The following is a 23,238-nucleotide window of genomic DNA, read 5'->3' on the forward strand; positions in this document are numbered from 1 at the left end:
GTCATAGTGGACCACAAGCTAAATATGAGTCAACAGTGTAACACTGTTGCAAAAAAAAAAAAAAAAAAAAAAAGAAGCAAAACATTATTCTGGGATGTATTAGCAGAAGTGTTGTAAGCAAGACACGAGAAGTAATTCTTCCGCTCTACTTCGCACTGATTAGGCCTCAACTGGAGTATTGTGTCCAGTTCTGGGCACCATATTTCAGAAAAGATGTGGACAAATTGGAGAAAGTCCAGAGAAGAGCAACAAAAATGATTAAAGGTGTAAAAAACATGACCTATGAAAATTGAAAACATTGGATTTGTTTAGTCTGGAAAAGAGAAGACAGGGGACGTAACAGTTTTCAAGTACATAAAAGGTTACAAGGAGGAGGGAGAAAAATTGTTGTTCTTAACTGCTGAGGATAGAACAAGAAGCAATGGGTTTAAATTGCAACAAGGGAGATTTAGGTTAGACATCAGAAAAAACTTCCTGTCAGGGTGGTTAAGCACCGGAATAAATTGCCTAGGGAGGTTGTGGAATCTCCATCACTGGAGATTTTTAAGAGCAGGTTAGACAAACACCTGTCAGGAATGGTCTAGATAATACTTAGTCCTGCCACGAGTGCAGGCAACTGGACTAGATGACCTCTTGAGGTCTCTTCCAGTCCTATGATTCTATGTTAGTTATGTTGCTTAGTGCACTACTGGAAGGTGCTCAGGTGAATGAGATACAAGAATTTATATAGAATAAAATAGAACAGAACATACACACACAGAGCCTGAGTGAAAGGGCTGTGCATGGGGGAAGTATGTGGGCATTTATGGTCCTAAAAATCCTCCTTCCAAGCTCAAAGTATGGTGTAGGTCTTCTGTGTATCTGGTTTGCAGTCTCACCTACAGTCCATACACAGGAGAAAGGACCATTCAATTCAACAAGCCCTTGTATGTGAGGTTTGTGGTATTAGGATCAGCAGTGTTGCCAACCCTGCAAGTTCAAAAATGACCCCAAAAATCATGAAACCAACTTAAAAAGTCATGAGATTTTATTTTTACATCACATTTTTTAGGTCTGTTTTCTGATTTTTGAACTCATGGTGTGAATCACTTGTGTGTGTATATGCATGAGCGCAGCATGTACATTTTATTGAATTTACTCTGAAACACAAAAACAAACAAGGGTGGTGTTGAACATATCCTGCTTCCCTTTACTGCTGACTGTTGGAGGGCCTCATCCCACCTCTCCCTGGACAGGCTCCCTTAAACCCTCCCTGCTCCTGCCCATGCGAACCTTCAGTAGCTCTTTACCCTGGACACTATCTCCTTCTCTCCTCTCTCCACCCAGGTGCTGCCCCTGACCAGTCCCTCCCCACTTAGCTCCTTCCATCCAGTGGGTTCAATCCCCTGCCTGCTCTGTCCCTCCTCTGGACATGTGCCTTCCCAGCTGCCCCCGCCCAGGGACAATGTCCCTTCCTCTCTCCTACCCCCACGTAAGGAGCCCAGTGCAGTGGATGGACTGCAGAGTGCAGCATTTCGTAGGGGAGTGAAAGAGGCAAGAAGCGGGTGCTGACCCTGAGCACCCTCCCTACAGCTTCCTCTGCCCACGTGGGCTACTGCTTCTCAGATCTGCCCAGGCAGAGCAACCTCTGTTGGAGGCAGCTGGAACTGCAGTCCAACTCCAGCAGCTAGGGCTGCCAACAGCAGTATTAGTGAGTGAAGCTAGAGCTGCAGCATCAGTCCTGAGTTGGGTCCCCAAAAATCATGAGAATGGCTTAAAAATCATAAGTGTTGGGTTCAGACTGCTGGCACGTAACATTAAAAAGGTTGCAGAGCAGTTTTTAAACTAAGAGATGGGGGAAAGATGATTGCTGCAGAGGAACATGTGGATCGGACAGAGACTTCTCTTGGAGGAGAGTCTATTGATAGAGATTCTTTAGGTTTTTAGTCAGGAGGAGAGGATGGAAGAGGATAAAGTATGGGCCAGATCAGATGAGAAACATTCACATAAAAAAGAATCTGACATCAGAAAAGGGCAGACAAATAAACAGTGACAAGTTTTTAAAGTGCTTGTACACAAATGCTAGAAGTCTAAATAATAAGATGGGTGAACCAGAATGCCTCATGTTAAAGGAGTCTATTGATATAATAGGCATCATAGAAACCTGGTGGAGTGAGGACAATCAATGGGATACAATCATTCCGGGGTACAAAATATATCAGAAGGACAGAACAGGTTGTGGGGGAGAGGGAGAGTGGCACTATCTGTGGAAAAAATGTAGAATCAAATGAAGTAAAAATCTTATATGAATCCACATGTTCCATAGAATCTCTATGGATAGTAGTTCCATGCTCTAATAAGAATATAACAGTAGGGATCTATTATTGACCACCTGACCAGGACAGTGATGGTGACGATGAAATTCTAAGGGAGATTAGAGAGGCTATTAAAATAAAAAAAACTCAATAATAGTGGGGGATTTCAATTATCCCCATATTGACTAAGTACATGTCACTTCAGGATGAAATGCAGAAACAGCATTTCTCAATACTTTAAATGACTGCTTCTTGGAGGAGCTGGTACAGGAACCCACAAGGGGAGAGGCAATTCTCGATTTAGTCCTGAGTGGAGCGCAGGATCCGCTCCAAGAGGTAACTATAACAGGACCACTTGGAAATAGTGAGTATAACAGCATAACAACATTTAACGTTCCTGTGGTGGGATAAACATCTCAGCAGCCCAACACTGTAGCATTTAATTTCAGAAAGGGGAACTATGCAAAAATGAGGAAGTTAGTTAAACAGAAATTAAAAGGTACAGTGACTAGAGTGAAATCCCTGCAAGCTGCATGGACATTTTTCAAAGATACCATAATAGAGGCCCAACTTAAATGTATACCCCAAATTAAAAAACACAGTAAAAACTAAAAAAGAGCCACCATGGCTTAACCACCATGTAAAAGAAGCAGTGAGAGATAAAAAGGCATCTTTTAAAAAGTGGAAATCAGATCCTAATGAGGTAAATAGAAAGGAGCATAAACACTGCCAAATTAAGTGTAAAAATGTAATAAGAAAAGCCAAAAAGAAGTTTGAAGAACAGCTAGCCAAAAACTCAAAAGCTGGTAATAAAATGTTTTTTAAGTACATCAGACGCAGGAAGCCTGCTAAATAACCAGTGGGGCCCCTGGACAATCAAGATACAAAAGGAGCACTTAAAGACGATAAAGTCATTGCGGAGAAACTAGATGAATTCTTTGCTTCAGTCTTCACGGCTGAGGATGTTAGGGAGATTCCCAGACCTGATCCGTCCTTTGTAGGTGACAACTCTGAGGAATTGTCCCAGATTTAAGTGTCATTAGAGAAGGTTTTGGAATTAATTGATAAACTTAACAGTAACAAGTCACCGGGACCAGATGGCATTCATCCAAGAGTTCTGAAAGAACTCAAATGTGATATTGCGGAACTCTTAACTATGGTTTGTAACCTGTCCTTAAATCAGCTTCTGTACCCAATGACTGGAAGATAGCTAATGTAACACCAATATTTTAAAAGGGATCTAGAGGTGATCCCTGCAATTACAGACCGGTAAGTCTAACGTCAGTACCAGGCAAATTAGTTGAAACAATAGTAAAGAATTAAATTGTCAGACACATAGAAGAACATAAGTTGTTGGGCAAAAGTCAATATGGTTTCTGTAAAGGGAAATCATATCTTACTAATCTATTAGAGTTCTCTGAAGAGGTCAACAAACATGTGGACAAGGGGGATCCAGTGGACATAGTGTACTTAGATTTCCAGAAAGCCTTTGACAAGGTCCCTCACCAAATGCTCTTACATTAATTAAGTTATCATGGGATAAGAGGAAAGATCTTTTCATGGATTGAGAACTGGTTAAAAGACAGGGAACAAAGGGTAGGAATAAATGATAAATATTCAGAATGGAGAGGGGTAACTAGTGGTGTTCCCCATGGGTCAGTCCTAGGACCAGTCCTATTCAACTTATTCATAAATGATCTGGAGAAAGTGGTAACCAGTAAGGTGGCAAAGTTTGCAGATGATACTAAAGATAGTTAAGACCAAAGCAGACTGAAAAACTTCAAAAAGATCTCACAAAACTAAGTGATTGGGCAACAAAATGGCAAATGAAATTTAATGTGGATAAATGTAAAAAAATGCACATTGGAAAAAATAACCCCAACTATACATACAATATGATGGGGGCTAATTTAGTTGCAACTAATCAGGAAAGAGATCTTGGAATCATCATGGACAGCTCTTTGAAGACATCCACACAGTGTGCAGCAGCAGTCAAAAAAGCAAACAGGATGTTAGGAATCATTTAAAAAGGGATAGAGAATATCTTATTGCCCTTATATAAATCCATGGTATGCCCACATCTTGAATATTGTGTACAAATGTGGTCTCCTCATCTCGAAAAAGATATACTGGCATTAGAAAAGGTTCAGAGAAGGGCAACTAAAATGATTAGGGGTTTGGAACAGGTTCCAAATGAGGAGAGATTAAAGAGACTAGGACTTTTCATCTTGGAAAAGAGGAGACTAAGGGGTAATATGATAGAGGTATATAAAATCATGAGTGGTGTGCTGAAAGTGAATAAGGAAAAAAGTTATTTATTTGTTCCCATAGTATAAGATCTAGGGGCCACCAAATGAAATTAATGGGCAGCAGGTTTAAAACAAATAAAAGGAAGTTCTTCTTCACACAGTCAACCTGTGGAACTCCTTGCCTGAGGAGGTTGTGAAGGCTAGGACTATAACAGGGTTTAAAAGAGAACTAGATAACCTCCATGAATTTAAGTCCATTAATGGCTATTAGCCAGGATGGATAAGGAATGGTGTTTGTCAGAGGGTGGAGATGGATGGCAGGAGAGAGATCACTTGATCATTACTTGTTAGGTTCACTCCCTCTGGGGCACCTGGCATTGGCACTGTTGGCAGACAGGATACTGGGCTGGATGGACCTTTGGTCTGACCCAGTATGACCATTCTCATGTTCATTTTATTTGCCTTTTGTTTTTTGAGACTTTAAGGTACACTCAAGCAATGCTTTTGCCAAAACCATTAGGGTAAATTTTAGAAATGTACTTTTTAAAAAAAATGAAACCTGGGATTTTCATCTAATCACTTGTCTCCAGGAGCTAGGGCTTTAACATATACATCAGATATCATGAGACTCATGATAAAGTTATAAGAGTTGGCAACACTGATAGCCACACATTTCCTCTGCCAAACAACAATGGCCCTACTCATGTTCTTATGTAGAGAGCCACCAAAGAGTTATGCTCCATGGCTCTCAGAGGATCATCATGTTTTCTGGGGAAATTCTCCACTACATTCCCCAAGTCTGCATTCCCAGTTGATTAGAGGCATCAAGTGCCAGAGAGGATTTGGCCCTGAGCCCCTTTTAAGAAACAATTTATACTGCATACAAGAAGAATTTATAAATAAAGTAGGTCCAAATGTCATTTTGGAACAGCAAACTCCAACACGGCCATGTTCCAAATAAGGCAGAAATTAAATTGTCCCATCTGTCTTTAATGGGAAACTATCAGAGCAAATCTGGCACAAAATTTTATAAAGCTAATCTTTTAATTCCACTGTCAGATTTTTTGAAAAAATTCCCTTGCAGTGGTGACAACCCAGACAAGAATATTAGTACAAAAAACCCTCAAAGCAAAAGTGACCAGAAATTTATTTTATTGGGAGAAGCTGGATCTTCAGCACTTTTGAAAATCTGATCACTTGTTTAGGTGTCGAACTAGTGATGTAGGAGCCTAACTTAAGTGCTCACTTTTGAAAATCTTGGCCATCAGGTTTTAGAGAAAAGGCTTAAATCCCACTCATTGCGAAATAGTTATCTGTAAAAGATGCCTTTTCACTAAAATGCAATTTTGAATTGAAACAATTTTTTCTATTCCATGCACTTATTTTAGGAAAGGAATAATTTTGTATATTTATCTACAGTAGAACCCCAGAGTTATGAACACCTTCGGAATGGAGGTTGTTCGTAGCTCTGAAATGTCTAATTCTGAACAAAACATGGTCCAAAAGTTCACAACTGAACATTGACTTAATACAGCTTTGAAACTTTACTATGCAGAAGAAAAATGCTGCTTTCCCTTTATTTTTTTAGTAGTTTACATTTAACATCATACAGTACTGTATTTGTTTGGTTGGGTTTTTTGGTCTCTGTTACTGTCTTATTGTGTATTTGCAGGTATGTGATTGGTCAGTTCGTAACTCTGAGGTTTTACTGTACATATTTTTTTTTTGCTTTCTATGTTAACTGAATTGTGAGTAGCACTTTAAGGCATCTTAAATGGTTGTTATGTTACCATGTCTAAACATCATTTACATTATTAACCCCAAAGTTCAGGGGGTTTGATTCAGCCCATTATAATGATAGGGGTTGTTTGCAAATTTCAGATCCAGACCTGGGTTTGGCTCAAAGCTCCTTTTTCCAAAATAAGGTCCAAAGTTTTAGTTCAGACCCCTCTAAACTTAAACTCTACTTCCATTTTGACCATGGTGAGCCCAAGAGGGTCCGGTTGTTCTCCCATTAGCCTCTCAAGCATTTTGATCATTCTGTTGCATACATTTATAAGCTAGAAAGAAATGGGTTGTGAAGGGGGGGAAAAAACTCATTTAGAAATATTTTTCAGTAATAAGCCTATCAAGCAGAAATTAGAATCAAATACCTGGAAATAAACTCACCTATCACATATGCTTAAACTAGCTATTCTGAAAAGTTATCAGGATTTAAACAATTAAAATAACACCAGTTTGAAGACTGACTTTGCTTTTATGCTTTGCATGAAAATGTGTGGGGACAAAGAGTGAAACAGAAACATGTCAGTTCTATTCATTAAAAAAATATATCATCAAAGATGCCAAGGTCAGTTTGTCTTTAAATGATTAATATTCTAGTTATTACCTTATTCACTGACTTGCCAGCTCACAAAGAGACATTACATTCTTTCCTGTAACTTAGAATTCCCATAGAAACTGACACAGTCATTGGTGTCACCTGTCTCTCATCAAGGTGAAGTGTTAAGTATCCTGATGCATCTGACTCCTAGACCTTTTAATGTCAGATACAATGAGTCAGTATTGGAAAAAGTACTGAATTAAAATAGCTTTTATAATTTTTCCTTTTGTGGTTACAAGGATTTTCTCTTTATAGTTCACTAGCTTGAAAGCCTATCATATGCTAGGGTATGATAAATAAATCAGTTGATAGTTATGGCTAATCTGCCTATTAAGTCACATTTTTAAATTCGTGTCCAGCCTTTTATAGGATTTGCATTTGTTTCCCGTTATCTTTCTACCTCCTCAACTGTGCTTCTCAGTTCACGGTTTTTGCGAGAAAATCATATTCCATCTGTTTCCAGTAAAAGAAGGAAACTAGGGCAGCAGTTCTCCAACTGTGGTTGGGACCCCATTTTAATGGGGTTGCCAGGGTCAGCATTAGACTTGCTGGAACCCATGGTTGAAGCTGAAGCCAGAGCTCCACTCCTACCCAGGGCAGTGGGATTCCGGCTCTGGCCCCCTCTCCCTCCATCTGGGGCTGCAGGGCTTGGGCTCTGTCCCCCCACCCGGAGTCATGTAGTAACTTTGTTGTCAGAAGGGGGTCATGGTGCAGTGAAGTTTGAGAACCCCTGAACTAGGGCCTTATCTCCACTACCAGGGTAAGTCTACCTAAGTTACACTACTCCAGCTGCATGAATAATATAGCTGGAATTGACGTAGCTTAGGTCGACTTACTACGGTGTCTACACCGCGCTGCATTGACGAAGACGCTTTCCTGTCGACTTACCTTATTCTTCTTGCTCCGGTGCAGTACCAAAGTAGACCAGAGAGTGCTCTCTGGTCGACTTAGTGGGTCTTCACTTGGCCCACTAAATAGACCCCCTCTGTATCTATCACAGAAGCATTGATCTCCAGTAAGTCTAGACATGGCCAAAGAGAAGTGACAGAAAAATTCCATTTGCTAAACTTCACTTGCTGTCATCTGTGGCTGTATTAGGGAAAAACATGCTCAGGAGAGTTGAGTAAAGTAGATACCAACTTGTTCAAGGTGAGAGGTCTACAGTAGAGGACTTCTCAGGCCTAATTTTGAGGCCTGACTCAGACCCAAACTGGACCCAATCCCACACAACAAACGCAACCCAACCCAAGCACAAGAGGGTAGAGTTGTTTTCCAACCCAACCATGAACCTGAATCAGTACTGATGCCAACTCCTGCCCATTGGGTTGGTGCAGCAGCAGCTGCATATGCCGATGGCTGCATGCCCTGTTCCTATTGTGCATGCCCCACACTGTGCTGTAAGTGCACTACAGAGTGGTGCTGAGATTTCTCTGGCACGGTCACTTTGCAACACACACAGCACAGCCAGGTAATGGAGGATGGCAGGAGTGGGGCACACACAAAGGCAGGAAGTGGAGAGCCAACTCACCCCAACCTGAGCCTGAGAGAATCCAGTTGTTTTCCCACCTACTCTGACCCAGACCTGGGTCCCATTGGGTTTAGATCAGGTTGCAGGGCTCTAATCTTTGTGAGTTGCTTACCAGTTGATCACTAGTTGGCCAATCTGAGTGACTAACAGTGTTCAAACTGAAGCCATTCACAAAATCTCCATTGACTTAAGTAAGAACAAAATTGAGCCCTGGGGGAGGGGACCCTGTTTTGGCAGCTGTAGATCCTAAATTTGATATTGGTATGTGATAGGATTAGTCCAAGCAGCAAAAATACTTTTGTTGGACAGTTAGATTTTTCTTCTTCATCTCATCCCAGGACATCTTTGCAGACACAGGAAGCAGTACAATGTCACCATTCATTCCTGTCCAGGACTTGTTTCTTCATTAAGTCCAGCTTGGTCATATTCCTGCATAAAATGTTCTTCCATCTAGTCAGTGGTTGGCCTCTAGGTCAGATTGCATTTGCATTATTTTCTTTGGCATGCTATCATCTGTTTGTCTTCTGCAGTGTTCTCACCATGATAATCTTTCTCAATTGTCGCTAATCCCATTGTTACACACTGAGATGTGGATGGTGTGTCCTAGTGGTTGGAACAGAATCTGTTGGGCAGAACTGGATTTGGGGTCAGGAGACAAGCCAATGGTCAGAGCCAGGAGTTGGGAACCATAACAGAACCAAAGAGAAGAACCAGAGTCATGGTCAGGAGACAATCTAGTGATCAGAGCCAGGAGTTAGGAGTTCAGAAGTAGGCAGGGACTAGGGCTGGAAGCAGGTCTGGTGCAGCTGCAAGTATGGAACACATTGAACAGCCACTATGCCGCTGTTCCTACAAGTCTTAAATGGTGATCTGTTAGCTCTTTTGTTCAACCAGGGAGCACAGTCACATAGTGAGGGTTTATTGGGCAGCAGAGCTCATGTGATTGTCAGGCAACCAAGCCCAGAGGCAGCTGAGTACCTGACATCCATATCCTGATTTGACATCCTACATCCCTTCTAATTTCTTCGTTTGTCTTAACATTATTTCATCTTACACTTGCTATCTTCCAAAGAAGTCTCATCTCTACTGCCTTCAGCCTTCTGATGTTTTTTTTTCCTTTTAATGCAGCTGCCATTCATACGATAAATACTGTTTGTACACCGGTTTTATAAATTTTCACTTTTAGTACTAAATGTAATGTTTTTATCAGTCCATAATTTCATCAATTTCTGTGCATCAGCTTCTATGCAACACTTGCATTTAAAGCACATCTTCTTTTAACTTCATTCTTGATGGAACCATTAGCACTTATCAAGCTTCCTAAATACACATAATATTTTACTTGTTCTGTGACTTCACTGGCTGCTGCATTTCAACAATTCATCTATTGTCCCTTGTCCAAGATACAACCACTTTGTCTTCTTGGCATATATTGTAAGTCAAAGTCGACAATAATTTTCCAAAGTAGAGTATAATCATTAATTCAAACGTGTCTGCCAATTGTACAATGTTATCTACATAAACTAAAGAGCTTAACTCTAGATTACCCAGTGTTACACCATCCAATCACCTATCATTCTTAATGTCCAGTTTAAGAAATGATGAAAACATAGGTGAATCCTTGTCCCCTTGCTTTGACTTGAACCAATTGCTTAATTTTCCATTCGTTCTTATGGCACCGTAGGAATCTTTGTGCATACCTTTTATAATTGCAGTTATCCTATCTGGAACGCTACATGATTTTACTACTTTCCATAATGCTTCCCTCCAAACTGAATCAAATGCTTTTGTGAAGTCAATGAAAACAGCAAATGTCTCTAATTCCCATTCTCACTTTTTTCCATTAACTGTCAGACTGTGAATATCTGATCAATGCAACTGCAGCCTGCTCTGAAGCCACATGGGGCTTACTGCTCCCCCTAAAACTGGTCATAATCTGTTGACAATTATTTACATCATGATTTTTTCAAGTACTGATGATAATAAGTACACTATTGCATAAAGTGATGAAGAAATCACAAAGATTGGATAAGCAAAAGTTCTGGAAAGAAGATGCTCAGCAACTACAGGAGGCATCAAGAAAACAAGATATGAAAATGATAAACAATAAAGTTAAGTTGTATGGAAACACAATCAGGACGATGCTAGCGGGAAGAGAGGCTAATTTGTTGAACTGACAGATTCTGAAGTGGAGCTGAAAGTATGGAAGGAGCATTTTTGACAAAGTGCTGAACCTTGTATTCATTCAGATGCAATCATTCAGGACATCTAGATAAACAGGGCAGCGTATAAGGCTGTATGGATATCACCACCAAACCACCATCAGACAAAGAAATAAAAAAAGCAATGGAACCATTAAAAATGGGAAAGCTGCAGGAATAGACAATAACAGCTAAGCTGCTAAAGTCAACAGGGCAAGTACTATCAAAGCAATAGGAAAAATATATAAGCAGGTATGGGAGCAAGAGGCATTACTGAATGTCTAACGGCAATAGTTGTACCAGTCTTGAAGAAAGTACATCCTGCCAATCTGAATAAGTATAGATACATAAATTTTTATTAAAGGCTTATAGTATGGAAAAGTGTTACTTTTAACTAATTATAATGTGACAGTTTTTCAGAGAAAGCATTATGATTTATTTTAATATATCTATTGTGGTAGCACCTAGGGGCCACATCTGAAATCAAGTCCCCACTGTGATAGGTACTATACTAAGAGACCATCTCTTCCCTTCAGAGCTTACAAAGTGAAGAGACAAGTCAGGCAAAGGGTGAGAGAAGAAATAGAGATGAGGTGACCTGCCCTAGGTCACACAGCAGGTCAGTGATAGAACTGGGAACAGAACCCCAGTCCATTGGCACAGGATACTGGGCTAGGTGGACCTTTTGTCTGACCCAATATGGCCGTTCTTATGTCTTAACCCCTGGATTATTACTCCTCTCTAAACCCTTGTGTTCTAAAACAAATATGGGAATCTGTATCACTGAAGTACATGTCCAGTGTCAGGCAGGTTCACATGTCTGTAAGCTGAATATTCTGTTTCATCACTATTTTTATAACAATCTCATCACTATGGTATCTGAGAACCTTAAATAGGTGTTTATTACTCTAGCAGTACCTGAAACCTATGAGCCTCTTGCTATTAGCCAGCACTATAGCAATGAGCATGTAGCCAACTAACAGACATTACTGAGATTTCTAGGAGAGTAGCCTGTGATGGCCATACAAAGAAATTCCTTCTGGATTTCTGATACAAAAATCCCCCAGCAGTTCAGCTCTCAAGTAATGTCATCAAAGCCCCCCACTAGAGTGACCTGGCTGCCAATCTACTATTATTAACATATTCAAGATGAAAAATGTATTGGCAACAAAATATAGAATTATCTCCCCAATTAAAATACATAATATCCAATCAATATCAATCAAATGCATTCTGGCCCAGGAACGGGCACAAGGACCAGGAGGCAGATTGTGCCTCTTTCATAGTCTGCTTGCCAGGTTGTTCCTGGTACCACCATACTCCCCCATGCACAGGGCTTGTGGCAAAGCCATGATTGAACCCTGACTATGTGAATCTCAGTTGATTTCAGTGATGGTTTTGCGTTATGAATAATACATATTTTTCTATTATGCTCTTTTACTTTCCAAATTTCAGCATTTTTAGAGTTTGTGTCTGGATAATGAACATACTATTAGCATGTATGTTTCTCGGTATGAAACTTGTTAGCATACAAGCTGATAATGTTTTCATACTATTACAGGTGCCACATGTTCTATTGCAGGGCATCACAAACTGTGATCCATGGACCACTGGTAGCCCATGGAGCACTTGACAGCGACCTGCAGTGACGAGTCTGTTCACAGGATGGCTCTTATCCTTTTCCAGATTCCACACAGTATTAAAATATGGCCAAACATCCAGACCTAATATAACTTTTCCAGGTAGGCAATTGTTGTCATGAGAGAGTTGTTACGTGATTGTGAATGGGAGCGAAGGTGGTCCTCACATTTATCAGTGAGAGGGAATGTGCTATGTGCCATTTGTGAATCAGAGGGGATATATCCACTGGGTAATCTAGAGTTAGAGAAAATCTTTCTGTTAAGACGTGGCCTGCATTATGAAAAGATTTCGGAATCCCTTCTGTTCTGCAGCTATGCCCAGATTCAGCAAAGCACTTAACAGATGTTCATCTTTAAACACATGCTTAAATCCATCCCTACTCATCACAGCACTTATGCATGTTCTTAAATCCCATTGACTTCAAAGAAATTTAATTACAGTTTTAAAGTTAAGCACATATTTAAGTGTTGTGCTGAAAAGAGAGATAATTAAGCAAATGCTTAAGCTGAGTTGAGATGGGACCTTATACCCTTTTAAAAAAATCTTTACTGAAATTTGTAACAGAATCTATCGACACCTATAGGATCTCTATGAAGCGTTGTTAAAATTACAGTACCCACCTGGTGAAGTGAAGAAATAGATTGACAGAGCCAGAAGGGTATCCAGAAGTCACCTACTACAGGATAGGCCCAACAAAGAAAGTAACAGAACGCCACTAGCCATCACCTACAGCCTCCAACTAAAACCTCTCCAGTGCATCATCAAGGATCTACAACCTATCCTGAAGGACGATCCCTCACTCTGAGACCTTGGGAGACAGGCCAGTCCTCGCTTATAGACGGCCTCCCAACCTGAAGCAAATACTCACCAGCAACCACACACCACACAACAAAAACACTAACCCAGTAACCAATCCCTGCAACAAACCCCATTGTCAACTCTGTCCACATATCTCTTCAAGGGACACCATCATAGGACCTAACCACATCAGCCACACCATCAGGGGCTCATTCACCTGCACATCTACCAAGGTGATATATGCCATCATGTGCCAGGAATTCCCCTCTACCATGTACATTGGCCAAACCAGACGGTCTCTATTCGAAAGAATAAATGGACACAATTCAGACATCAAGAATTGTAACATTCAAAAACCAGTAGGAGAGCACTTCAATCTCCCTGGACACTCAATAGCAGACTTAAAAGTGGCAATTCTTCAACAAAAAAAACTTCAAAAACAGACTTCAACAAGAAACCGCAGAACTGGAATTAATTTGCAAACTGGACACCATCAAATTAGGCCTGAATAAAGACTGGGAGTGGATGGGTCACTACAAAAAGTAATTTTCCCTCTTGATACTCACACCTTGTCAACTGTTGGAAATGGATGACGTCCACCTTGATTGCATTGGACTCGTTAGCACTGACCCCCCACTTGCTAAGGCAACTCCATTCTTTTCATATATATATACTGCTTACTGTATTTTTCACTCCATGCATCTGCTGAAGTGGGTTTTAGCCCATGAAAGCTTATGCCCAAATAAATTTGTTAGTCTCTAAGATTCCACAAGGACTCGTCCTTGTTTTTATCATTACATAGTTCATTTTCATTATTTTACCTTAAAACACACTAAGTCTCCTGTAATATTTTTTGTGCAATTGAATATCCTGTATGAACCTGTCTAAAGTATGTAGCGGTTTGTTTATTTCTGTTTTTCATCTTTATAACTAGGGAATGGTTTTCATGTTTCATTGAAATCTTCCCTTTTATTCTGCTTGCCATATATTGCTTTTTCATTAGATGCATCTTTTACATCTAAAAAGATCCCTTCTAGTCCTGTTATATCTTTCCAGTGTCAAGGATTAACTGGTTTTGCCACCACTAAACATTTTGAAACCCACTCTATTTTAATGTCTGATAAAACTGAGGATTCATATAACTGCATTATTTAATATTATGATCTTACTGATTGCCATTAGGATATTATCTCAGAATTATGAGATTTCTGTACAACTCTACATCTTTTTCAAGCAGGTCTGGCAGAGATTATTATTTCTGAATTCTAGTTTCTACAGTCCTAATGGGGATCAGAACAGTTTACACAATATTTTAAACTGCATCCATTTGAGGATCACACTCTAGTAGCCATATAACTTCTTTCCCATCTTTTGGTCCATGGTCATCTGAACAGATGAATTCCAAGAATTTCCCCTGAATATGCTTTAAGTAAATATATAGTTTAAAATATGAATAATGAGAAAAATATATACTTGTACATTTATTTCCTTTTGAAGGACTCAGTCATTTTAATGTTAGCTCTTTAAGCACCCTCCTTGGGAATGTATTAGACACTGTATTTGACACAGAATGGAATGATGTGTATTGTACGTGTCTAACAAGTGGTATATAGAATAAAATCTATTTAGATCAGAACATATCATTTGTTTAGCACTAACAATGTGTTCATCTCTATATAGCATCAAAATATAAAGACAAGTCTTATCCTGAAGACCTTGCGTTCCAGTATCATATCCTGGCTATTCAACATTTCCTCTGTATTTCTAATATAGTAAATAAAAAACACTCCAGCTCACAGGCACTGACTTTTGTTTTTGCGGGTGGGCACTCCTCTCTGCCCCTGCTTCCCTGTGCAAGTGGCTGGCAGGGCCTTGGCAGGAGAGGCCAAGCGGGGATGAGGCCTCAGGGCACAGTGGGAGGTGGAGCCCATGGTCTGGGCACCGGGGCCCACAAAAGATTAATCTAGCCCTGCAGGTTCTGAGCACCCCCTATTTTTTCAGTGGGTGATTGAGTTCTGGAGCACCTACAGAGTCAGCGCCTGTGGTCCAGCTAAAGATGTTAAATGGCCTAACACTAAATTATCTTTTAAAAAGAAACACACATAACAAATTCCTGAAATCAAGTCACTAGTCAACAATCTAACTGTGCCTCAGGTACTGCAACTTATAAGATCATCTGTCTTTTTACAGGGAGAAGCTCCTACAATTTTTTTTTTGAAGTACACAGCTAGATCTTACACTGTGCTCCCCCTGTGCCAGTGATCACATTGTAGGTAATGGTCTATCTGACTTGGGATTCCATTTACCCTATAGTTACAGCCATGTTGATGTATCAGTTAGAAAATACATATACCTAACACTAGGTTTACTTTCATAGGTAGGGCTAAACAACATAGCCATTTAACCACTATGTATCCAATTATTGGCATAGTTCTATTTATAATGTGTTTTGTGTTCACACAGTACATAGTATCTATAGAAGCTAATTGTGTGCCACTCTTGCTCATACAGTACCCTTTGATCATGCCTATATAACTAGGATAGCTTCCTCTCAGTCACTATAACAAAATATCCCACACTGCATTGCCCTAGGTATTGCATGTGCCATTATGCATGTGTCCTCCAGAAATTCTATCCCCCTGTCACAAACTATCCCATATGGCTCTTCTGGTTACATGATCAAGAAGCAGGGGGCTGATTTAAAATGTTCTGCAATTAGTGCAGGCTACATTGAGCAAGTTGGTATCTACTTTAACCATATAGCTGAAGCCTGTGACTGCTGGTGCACATTACTCTATGACCACTGATCTGAAATGGAGGGGTCATCATGGTACACCTGGTCAGACTGAGAGGTCAAGACCTTGCTCATAATCTGGAGTAAGGGAAACTTTTAGGCCAATCTGAATTTGGTGCTACATAATCTTGTGATTTCAGAGCACTATCAGCACCTCTCAAAGAACCTCATGGACAAAATGATGCAGTGAAGTGAGGAAAGATGAAGATGTGGAAGTCCTGGTATAACTGAGCTGACAACTCCAACTATGACTTAGGCCACTGCTGGACAAAGTACCCCTCCTTCTAGGGAGCTGAACCAGAACAAGGCTAACCATTGCTCCTGGCAGCATATTGGAGAGCGATACATATTTCAGAGAGGAGAGGGAGGATGAAGATCCACAAAGAGGAGGAGAAGCCATTGACTCCCATTACAGCTAGTGTTCAACCCATTTATTGTGTTGGGATGCGTGTGTGGGTGAGAGAGAGAGACACACACACACACACACTAAATGATGTGTGGAAGAGAATGGGACCAAAGTCATGAGAGCAGATTGAGGAAGATAACTGTGGAAGGGGAACCCGTTAAAAAGTGCCTGAGTCTTTGATCTCTCTCTTTCTCCCGGTATTGTATTTGTATGAGCACTTTCCACATAAAATCAATAGCACATGGCAAAACCTCTAGTGGACTTTTTTTGGTTATTGTAATAGTGAAAATAGCTTTCAGTGAAAAGGAATACACTAGCATACCCTCTGCCTACACACTAATGGCGTTCATCCCATCATGACTCTGACTCCCCCAGGCTCTGCTATCAAAATACAATCCCTGACTCAAAAGCCAGTTATAGTACTTTGAGTTCTGCCTACACCCTTTCTTATTATGGTGGAACCCAACCACCACTGTAGGCAGAAGTGCAGTGACACATCTTGGATATTGTTAGCTTATTAGGCCCGATGTTTTCAGAATGGCATCCAGATGCCACACATTTTTAAAAACAGAAACAGTAATAAAGTGAATCAAGGTATTTAACTAATTAGGCTGGAATATCAGCATATGGCCAATCAGCTCAGCAAACCCCTGCTATTTATCAGGCTCACCAATGTAGTCAATACAGGAGTTTCTCTGAGCATGAATATTTCACCAGTCTTGGGAAAAGAACACAAAAAATGTTTGAGAGACTCACTTATCCAGCTTTAACTTCAGGGTGAGTAGCAATGCTCATCTTCTCTTTGCACCCAGGCCCATCTATTTGTGATTTCCATTGTAGGTTTGAACAGTGCAAGAGCATATTGCTCAGGTTTCTGTGGATAATTTCCCTAGAAGGAACATAGGAACTGACGTAATGGATCAGACCCATCGTCCATCTCTGCTTGGCTCTACACTGAGCACATACTTTTGGAAGACGCTGCTCACTCATCCTGCCATGATTCACCTGAAACACAAGGCCCACATGATGGACATCTCACTCCTTAATCTACAAGATACCCAAACAACAATGAGAAGTTTGGTTATCCTCATATTGGAAATAGACTAGACCTAGTGGGTAAGTGATTAGTGCTTCTGCTACCTGTCTGTCTCCTCTACTTGCTGTGGAGTGGATGGTTTAGGTTTTAAAATGTCTTGATAGAGGGGATGGTGTTATAAAAAATAGTTCTAGGCCTCATTTGTAGGACCCAGAACAAATGAACACTGATATCTCACCACCCTGAACTGACTTGTCGTCATGTAAAGTTACTAGTACAACTTTCTGAATGCTTTTTTCTTCCTACAGAACTGAAACAGCTGCAACTAGAGTAGGGGAGACTGGCACAAATGCCAGCAAAGCAGATCCTGAGGTTTTGTGGAATCTTCCACTGCATATACACCCTCCTTTCCATCTACCACAATGTAGAGGAAGATCGCAGCATCATAAAGCCTCAGCAATCCATGCAAGAAGAAGAAAACTAGGAAGGAGTTCTTTTGGTCACCTTGCATCTGATGAGGGACTGAGACAGACAGGATGCTGTCATTCATGGAACAGTGAGAAGTTCAGCTCAAAAGAGAGGAGAGCAAGGCCCGGGAAAGATTCCAATGGAAGAAAAATGAGAGAGGAGAGAAGATTAGAGAAGGAAGAACACAGATGTGTGTGGGGAGGGAGGGGAGAGAAGCTGAAGCCAAAGCAGTGGGAACAGAGAATGGAATGCCGGTACTAAAGGGTAACTGCAAGGAAGGCAACTCTTGAATCATTTGCACCCAGGAGCAGCACTGTCTGTGTGGATGGGATAGAATTGTGCTACAATCTCAAGATGTGTTATAAATGTGTTCCTCAACACAGTTGTAACTGTAGTATCCTGTAAATTACAGGATCTAAGCAGAGAAGAGAATTAGTTAAAGACATAATAGGCAATTCTGGGTCTTTGCTTTGATGGGTTTAAGACAAGGCCCTTCATGTTAATTGAATACTTCCAAGATTAACTTGTGTATGTTGCCACTGCTTACTGATTCATATTAATGCCAACTTTAAAGGAGTACCACTGTGTATTTAGAAATCACACTGCTCTCTGAAAATGCTTTTCTTGGAGATCTTTTGTTATTTAGGTATTATTATTAATTATTATTATTACCTAGAATATAGATTGTAAACTGCCTCTTACTTACTGTGGGCTGGTCTACAGCCAGGCTTACACTGATTTAACTACATCAGTTTTCTAAAATCCTCTCTTATTTCAGTGTAAGTCTGATGTGGACAATCTTATTTTAGAATAAAGGTGGATTTAACTGAGGTCAGTAGCAGCCCTACCTGTTTGTACAGTGCTTTGTAGGATGGGCTCCCAATCTTGGCTGAGGGTTCTAGGTGCTATTTTCATACAAACAATAAATAACAATGAGATTTTTAGAACTGAAAAGAGATTAGAGGGGAAAAGTAGTGTTTCCTATTTGGGATCAGTTCAGCGATTCCCCCTCCTTTGCATGGATCTTTCACAGGGGAGCAACAAATAGGAAAACAGGTATTTTGAACAAATCCTCTGATACAACCATGCAAAGGGGATGGGAGCAGGTGTAGCAACTGCACCTCAGTTACAATGCCCCCGCCCTGCCCAGCGCCCCGCGTGACTGGGGGTGGGCGCCCGCCTCTCAGTTGTAGTCCCACAATCATGGGGCGCTCCGCGCAGCGAGCTCCCCGCGCGGGCTCACACACTGGAAAGGGGTTTAGTAAGACAGACAGTGGTGACTATGAAGGGGAACGTTTCTTACAGTCACTTTGCACAGCATAGGGAGGCGGCAGGCTGATGGGGGGGTGATCGTCTTCAGGCCCCTCTACCACTGAAGGGGGCCCCTCGGGAGGCGTCTTACCGGCGGGCAGCGGGGATGTGGAGACCGTGCTGAGCAGCACCACGCAGACAGCCACAACATCCCATAACTTCATCTTAGATTTCCTTCCGACACAGGCCCCTGGCGAAGAGGAGACACAAGGTTAGCTCCGCGCTCGCTGTGCGCCCGTGGGGAGCTCGCTCAGCTCTGCGCTCCGGGCTCCCCCAGTGCCAGAGCCGGCGCGTCAGTGGCCCTTGCCCGGACGCGCCTGTGCGCTCGGGCGCCTTCTCAGAAGCCTCCGATCAAGCGCAGGTGCTGGAGTGAAAATGATCAACTCCCCCCAGGGGGAAAAGGTTCGCTCCAGCCCGGCCTCCTGCATGGGGGATTCCATATAATCCCATAACCGAGCCGTGCACAGACCAGGGGGTCTGCCAGGGGCCTGACCTCACCCTCCCCCCCCCCCAGCAGCCGGCCATGCCAGCTGATCCGATTCTTAGGAGGAGGTTCACACAAACCCAGCCCTCTGCTCGCCCGTATCGCTCTGAGGCTCAGCCGAGGGTCCACCCAGAAAACGCTGGGGCTGTTTGCGTCTCTTGGGGCCTTTTAATAAACCCAAAGAGTTTGGGGAGGGGCGGGGGCTCGTTACGAAACGCAGCCGGTCCTGGAGAGACGCTGCCCCCATCCCACGAATTCAGGCTCACGAGGAGCAAAGGACGAACGTCTGACACGCTGCCTCCTTGCCATGGACAGGGCAGACACCCGCAAACTCGCCAAATCCCTCTTTTCTGCCCACGGCTGTACTGACCCGTCCCCAAGGCCGACGCCCCAGTACCTGGCTGCGTGGCGGCGATCGGAAAGCAGGGGAGCGGCGGGAATAAGTCTGAGAGGCACTGAAGTGTCCCTGATGATAATCACGCCCGGGAAGGGGAGTAGGTGGAGGCCAGGAGCTCGAAAGTCGAACTCTTTCTGTGATACAAATCCTCGTGGCTCGTAATGGGAATCCAGGTTGGGTTTAAGCGTATATTTTATAAAACCAGTCGCGTTGCAATTCAAATCCATCACACTGGCTTTTATATCAAAGAAGGGATTTGGCAACTTTCAGGCTTTTGATAGTAAAATGTTATGGGCACCAGGAGGGTGCAAGGGGGCTGCTCCCATCCCAGAGATGTGGGAGAAATCTGTTGTTGCTTTATTTACATCGACTCCACTCCAGCCAGTTCTCCGCTTTTCGCAAACACCTAGGTCTGGGCAGATTCGTGTATTTTCCATCCTCCTTGTCTAGCAGATGTTAGCTTTCGCCTGTTGGTATTTTTGTCTTTGGAGAGGAAACTCGCTGAAACTGGTTTGTTCGGATTTCGTTAACGTGGGGTCAGATCTGGCAAATCTTACTTTGACCTCTCTGCGGTCAGACTTTGCCTCAGTCAGGACAGTTGCATTTAGCCCTGACTAGCCAGGGATGTTGATTGTAATATAAATAAGAAATTAATGTCGCTTCCTGAAGCCCCTTTATAATTTGTCAGCTGTCATAAAAATATATTAAAACACAAAAACTTTAAAAAACCTAAGCAAGGCCCTTTCCTCCCTTAATATTTGGGAGTAATTCAGAGAAGGAGTAGGATCCAGATAGCTCCTCATGAGAGGATCACAGTTTCTGTAATAAAGAACTACATTAGTTGTGTTAAATCTATCAACTCCAGGGCCATGATACATTTGAAAGCAAAGAACCACCTAAAACACCAGCGTCCCTAAAGCTTTCCCCCATGTAACTGCAACCGATTTCCCTTCTGACTCAAGATGAACGCCCCAGTTGAGTGTTTTCCTTTCTGCACGATGGGAGGGATTTTAACAAATGGATTTGCATTCAGCACTCAAAAAGTACTTGTGGCACCTTGGAGACTAACAAATTTATTTGAATATAAGCTTTCGTGAGCTACAGCTCACTTCATCGGCATCCGATGCCGTGAGCTGTAGCTCACGAAAGCTTATGCTCAAATAAACTTGTCAGTCTCCAAGGTTTCCACAAGTACTCCTTTTCTTTTTGCGAATACAGACTAACACGGCTGCTACTCTGAAACCTGTCATTCAGCACTCAGATGATTTGTACAGCAAGGTTTGGAATGGGGAATATTGAACAAAGAAAATTCAATTCTCTCTCCTCCCATTAGGTAAAATCCTTCTTTCTCCTTCCAATACCAGAGCTGCCATCTCTGGGGCTAATGCGTTCATACTACCAATCTCCCGTTCAGAACTGGGCTACCTTATCCGAATCCTTCCTCCGTCTCAGACATCCTTAGGGCACGAACAAGGCTGTCCTGGGCAGCTCTTTGCGTGTTCTCTATAATGCGGGAGTCTTATAGAGACTTTTGCAGGCTTCTATCCCGCTCCCTTTGAAATCTATGGTAAATTTTCAGTTGACTTTAGTGTGGGTCTAGAATGTCCTCCTGACTTTCTGTTATTGCCCTATCATTGTACATTAAAGAATTTATAATTTATAAAGAATTTATCAACAAAGATAGAGGCATCTGCACCAAACCGCATCGCCTGTTGAGCTTGCTTTATAAGACAGAACCATTCCTGTAGGTCTAAGTTTAACTCGCATGTTCTCTACCATTTGCAAAATTCGTGTCATTTTCTTTGCACTCTTTATTCAAAACAAATCTTTCAGTGCGCTATTTCTTTTCTGTTTCTTGTTTTTAAAGGAGAGAAGAAAACAGAAATTCAGCAATCAGGAGCTGCCCTAAAATAATTCGAACGTGGAGAAGAAATTTCAGCAAGGAAAGCGATTCCACTTTCCCTAAAGCGGGAGTTAAAGTGATGAGGAGTGTTTGAAGAGTTTCCCTAAGTGGAAAGGCACAAATGGGGCTGGGGCCGGTGGTAGATTAGTAGTAACCTGCTCCTTGCTATTGTGTGTTAGGACACGTACGTTTCTGGCGCTAGAGGGCAGTGTAAACCGGCCGCTTGAACTGCGATAGCTCGGTGTACCCACCTATTACAATACGGAGAAGTTACTAAGTTTGGGTAGCCCAGCATGTTTGGAGTGGGAAATTTGTATTTTTAGGCTACTCTTTGGAAAGCAACAAGAGTGAACGTGATCCCGCAGGGGTTGCCGGCGGAAAACTCTGCCACTACGTTTCAGTCCTAACCATCGGGTAGCAAAAATCATCTGTAAAGGACAAGGAGGCATCCTGGGATTCAAACCAACAGAGGTGATGCCTTTAGAAGACCTGCACGGTCTGTGTTAAACCATGTGGCCACTCCAACGCCCCCTCTTAATCCATACCGCGATTTCAAGTTTTGTTTGGCTCTTAAAAGTTCCGCTCCATACTTAGTACATTGTCTGCGGAAAATGACCTCTGCAAATATGTTTTGGGGAAGTTCCGATGAGCAGGCTATTGAATAATGTAACAAGCAGAGGTGGGAGCTGTCAGCTCTCTGGAAACATCCCTCGGAGCGTGGGATGAATCACAGCAAGGAAGCTGTTCCCTGCGTTTCCCAGTGCTATTTTCATGCCCGTGCACTATTTTAGACCCTGGAGGGGTGGGGAGCCTAAGGATTGCTTTGTGAGGGCGTGAAACGAATCCTGGTTGAAAGGTTTGTTTGCACACGCTTTAGTTCGACCTCCGCTGCCTTTAGAGAGGTGCTGCGGAGCGCCCGCTTTGCTGCGCCTGTCCCGGTAGCAGCATGGGAGGATGCGGAGTTTAGACGGCGGCGTTGATTGCTGGGGCCGGGGCCGTGGCTGAATCCCTCCCGGGTCGCTTACTCCGGTATAAACATTTGCCCTCCTGGGCACACCAGCCCGTCCAGTGGGGCGCACTCTTGCTGCCGGGTCTGGCAGGCTGGCGAGGATGACAAGGGGTTCGCTGGCTGGTGCCTTCGCGTCCTTGTGCCTAAACTTCCCCCAACAGCTTCTGCGCCGCGCAGCCACCAGCAACCGCGGGTCCAGGCAGCGTCTGTGGCGGACCCCCGCCAAGCGGAGAACAAACACCGGCGGCAGGAGGTGCTCGGAGCTGCAGCACAGGGCGTGGCTGGCGAGCGGCGCTGGGGAGACACCGACTCTCCATCCCCCAGTGTCAGCCCCAG

General features: G+C 42.5%; 1 protein-coding gene across 2 annotated transcripts in view; it reads right to left on the minus strand.

The window, feature by feature from the left end:
• Positions 1 to 23,238, minus strand: part of GDNF (glial cell derived neurotrophic factor) — a 29,619-nt gene that overhangs the window by 5,206 nt on the left and 1,175 nt on the right. Inside the window, exon 2 of one of the 2 annotated variants that reach the window (XM_038401190.2) lies at positions 19,102 to 19,299. In XM_038401190.2, the coding sequence (XP_038257118.1) occupies positions 19,102 to 19,273 (172 nt within the window). In that variant the 5' untranslated portion in view covers positions 19,274 to 19,299. The remainder of the gene's footprint in view (positions 1 to 19,101; positions 19,300 to 23,238) is intronic. The other variant, XM_043515038.1, reaches the window with a different exon arrangement.

The sequence above is a fragment of the Dermochelys coriacea genome, chromosome 5 (genome assembly GCF_009764565.3).
Source record: "Dermochelys coriacea isolate rDerCor1 chromosome 5, rDerCor1.pri.v4, whole genome shotgun sequence".
Classification (NCBI taxonomy): Eukaryota; Metazoa; Chordata; order Testudines; family Dermochelyidae; genus Dermochelys; species Dermochelys coriacea.